This window comes from Ursus maritimus, unplaced genomic scaffold (assembly GCF_017311325.1).
Source record: "Ursus maritimus isolate PB19 unplaced genomic scaffold, ASM1731132v1 scaffold_9, whole genome shotgun sequence".
Classification (NCBI taxonomy): Eukaryota; Metazoa; Chordata; class Mammalia; order Carnivora; family Ursidae; genus Ursus; species Ursus maritimus.
Genome location: NW_024427107.1, coordinates 79,150,276 through 79,153,648, shown reverse-complemented (window position 1 = coordinate 79,153,648; position 3,373 = coordinate 79,150,276). Strand labels below are relative to the sequence as shown.

The 3,373-nt window shown below is 63.9% G+C and overlaps 2 protein-coding genes across 2 annotated transcripts in view; one reads left to right on the top strand and one right to left on the bottom strand.

Moving 5' to 3' along the window:
- Positions 1-527, top strand: part of SLURP1 (secreted LY6/PLAUR domain containing 1) — a 1,361-nt gene extending 834 nt beyond the window's left edge. Inside the window, exon 3 of the mRNA XM_008699051.1 lies at positions 208-527. Within this exon, the coding sequence (XP_008697273.1) occupies positions 208-377 (170 nt within the window). The 3' untranslated portion in view covers positions 378-527. The remainder of the gene's footprint in view (positions 1-207) is intronic.
- Positions 528-3,151: 2,624 nt separating this feature from the next.
- Positions 3,152-3,373, bottom strand: part of THEM6 (thioesterase superfamily member 6) — a 4,437-nt gene continuing 4,215 nt past the window's right edge. The window contains exon 3 of the transcript XR_005833605.1: positions 3,152-3,302. The gene's annotated coding sequence lies outside the window, so the exon portion shown is untranslated. The remainder of the gene's footprint in view (positions 3,303-3,373) is intronic.

The window sequence follows — 3,373 nt, the reverse complement described above, 5'->3', positions numbered from 1 at the left end:
CCCCCCCCCGCAAGGCTACGCTGCAGGCCCCAACAAGGGCCTGGGGGAGCATGGACAACTGCCCAGGCCCAGCCATTAGTCTGGGGGGTCACAAGGTATCCCTGGAGGAGTCAGGAAGGGCCGGATCAAGGGCCTGGAGGTTGGGGCAGCCGGGGAGGGCACTGGGCAGGGGAGGGGCAGGCTCTGACACCTGCCCACCCCCGGCAGAGTACCCCTTCAACCAGAGCCCCATGGTGACCCGTTCCTGCGCCAGCTCCTGCATAGCCACCGACCCCGACAGCATAGGGGTCGCCCACCCCGTCTACTGCTGCTTCCATGACTTGTGCAATTCCATGCAGGTCACCAGGCTGGGGGCCACACTCCTTGGCCTTCCCTGAAGGGCCTGGCATCACTGGAGATCACCCCTACCCACATGCTTCCATGAGCTCCCCGAGACTCAGGTTAATCACAGGACCCACAGGGTGAGAGCCTTGCCAGGGGCCACTCTCTGTCTCCCACACTTGCAGAGAATAAATAAAGCTGAGGCAGAGGCAACCTCTTTCCTCCCTGGGTGTCGAGAGTCCACGGAGCCAGCCTTCAGGAGGGCCGGGCTGAGTCAGGCCCATTCCGGACACCCGGCCCTCCTCATCCAAGGCCGATGGGACTCATTTTGCAGAAGGGGAAACAAAGGCTCTGGGGGAGAAACGCAATGGTTTGTCTTCCTACAAACCAGTCCCACGGCACCTCCGGGCAGGACAAGTTCCTTAGCCCAAGGGAGGTCTGCCCCACTCCCAGAGTCTGCCCTCAGCCTCGCCCCACCCCCGGGCGGGAAGGAAGCTGGAGTCAAGGGTGGGCACGTCCGGCTCCCCGCAGTCCAGCGTGGGGAAGCTGGGAAGAGAGCCCGTGCACGTGCAGGCAGCCTTCCGGCCCAGCCCAGGTCTCCCCGGGAGCATGTGGGGTGGGGCGCTTCTGGGCCAGCGGGCTTCGGTCACCTCCCTGAGGGGCCTACCATATCCTTGGCTCTGGGGACAGCTGAAATGAGAAGACACCGTGTGCATGGACCCTAAGGAGATGGCAGCTCACCCCGGACACCAAGGGCCGGTGCTGGGCTCTGTGGCCCGCTGGGTCTGCAGAAGCACCAGCCAGCAGGCAGGCAGCAGTGGCCCCAGGGGCTGAACCTCAGACTCCCGCTTTCCCCTCGTGAGGCCCCCCGGCTGGCCCTGGTCATGACCTAGCTCCGCAGCCCTGGAGGGAGGTGGGGGCCAGGAGCCTGCAGAGCACACTGGCCGCCTCAGAGCCTGCGTCACCCCAGCATGCCATGGCCCCCCTCCAGGCCCAAATGCACGCTGGTGCCCTCTAGGCTGGGCACTTCCCAGGCTCTGCATTACGGCCAGCCTTCCAGAGAGCCTCGACTGGGCCCTGGGTTCGGATGGAAGGGGCCAGGGCCGCCACCCCCCATGGGGACCGAGCAATACCACAGTGCTGCTTCAGCTCCCAGTGGGGCTACAGGGATATGGCCTCTGAGCTTTTCCAGGATGCAGAGGGGGTGGGCCGGTAGGAGGCGCGGCAGACACCCCGTTCCTGGGGAAAGCAGGCATGTGGCCCCATGCACCTCCAGGGCCTCCGCACAGCACCAGCATGGCCAACAGAGGGCGCCCCTGCCCATCACCACCTGAGAACCGGGCTGCCAGGCCCTCCCTGGGTGGGAGCGGCCACCGTGAACTCAGCCAAGTGGCCTGAGCCCGAGGAAAGCCCCTGATGTCTGTAGGCCTGAGAACACCTGCCAGACCTGCACAGCCGGGGTCCCCCTCGAGACAGGAGCTGCTCATACCAGCAGGTGGCACTTGGGGCCTTCGGATCGAGGAGTTGGTGTGTGGGGTCAGAAAGAATGCAGAACGATGGGAGATACCTACCAAGGGTAATCCACAGGGGCCAGCCCTGTGCCCTAGTCTGCAAGGACCCTCCTCCCCTCTGTGGTTGGCCCTCCTACAAACACAAAGAGCGAGAGAGCCTCCCCTCCCCCGCCCCCACCTGGCCGGGGTGTGTCTCCCTTGAGTGGCCAGAGAAACTACAGTGCCCCTGGGACACAGATACCCCCGACCATCCTGAACCCCTCATACAGACGCACAGACCCATCCTGCCTCCCCAGCCCCTGCTCCGGGTGTCAGCTGGCCGCCACCACTGGATGCACCTGCTGGGACCCAGACCCACTGTGTGCATACCATTTCCTGTCCCCACTCGCACTGGGGAATCTGTCCCTGACAGCTGCGGTGTTCCCCAAACCCTACCCCCCCAGTTGTTCCTGGTCCCTCACTCCCTGTATGCACCCCATGGGACCTGCATGAACACCTCTTAGCCGAAGAGACACAGATATTCCACGCAGATACCCAAGCGCCCCCTTCAGGCCAGGCGCCAGCTGCTCAGATCAGGGGTGAGGCCCAGCTTGGCCAGCCCGGGCGCCCGGGGCCTGCTTGGGAGGTGGGAAGCGGGAGACCTCAGCCGAGCTCCCTGGCTGCAGACCACCTGCCTACCGCATGACCTCAGCCAGGCCACATCGCTTCCCCATCACCAAATGCCCGCTGCAAATCCAACTTTCCCAACTGCCCGCTCTTCTCCAGGCCTGCAGAGCCAGGCCCTCCCGCGCACGTGGTCAGGGCACGATGTGGCCCGTGCCGTCACTCTCCTGACTTATGTCCTGGCAGCCCCACTTCCTACCCTCTTCGAGGGGCTTGCAGAATGGCCCCTATGCTGGCACCACCCCCCTACAAATTACGGTCCACTGACCTCTGCCCCACCTGCCTCCCCATGACCTCGCCCCCGTAATCCCAGGCTCTGAGGGCTAACCTCCCAAACTCCTCTGGAGGATCCTGGCACCAGATCCTGGGACCAAGCCAGAAACACACACCAGCCACCCAGACTGGGACAGCAACGCCCAGGGGCTGGGGACAAGGAGAGCAGCAGGGCCTACAAGGGGCTTGGGGCAAATCCTTGCTGGCCTCGGTCCCACATTCTGTGTAATAGGAGCAAGTCCTGCTCTGCCTACCTGGTCCCCAAGTTCACGGGAACCCGAGAAGCCTAGACAGCCCCCCACATGGGGAAACGCCGCCGTGAGTGGTCCACGGCCTCCCTGGGGGGCCAGGCCTTGACAAATGAGGACTTCCCCCAGCACACAGACATTAAAAACCCTTTAATCTTGGGCTTCTTTAAATAAAATCGAAACATTGCAGCTTTCCCATTGCGGCTATAAGGCAGACGTCAGCGTGGGGGGCAGGCAAGGGATCAGGGGTGCTGTAGCGCTCCTAGCTCCAGAGGGTGGTGGGTGCCTGGACAGGGTGAAAGAGGCGGCTCAGAGGCTCCACAGCTCTGGCCTATACCACAGGCTTGGGGGGGGGGG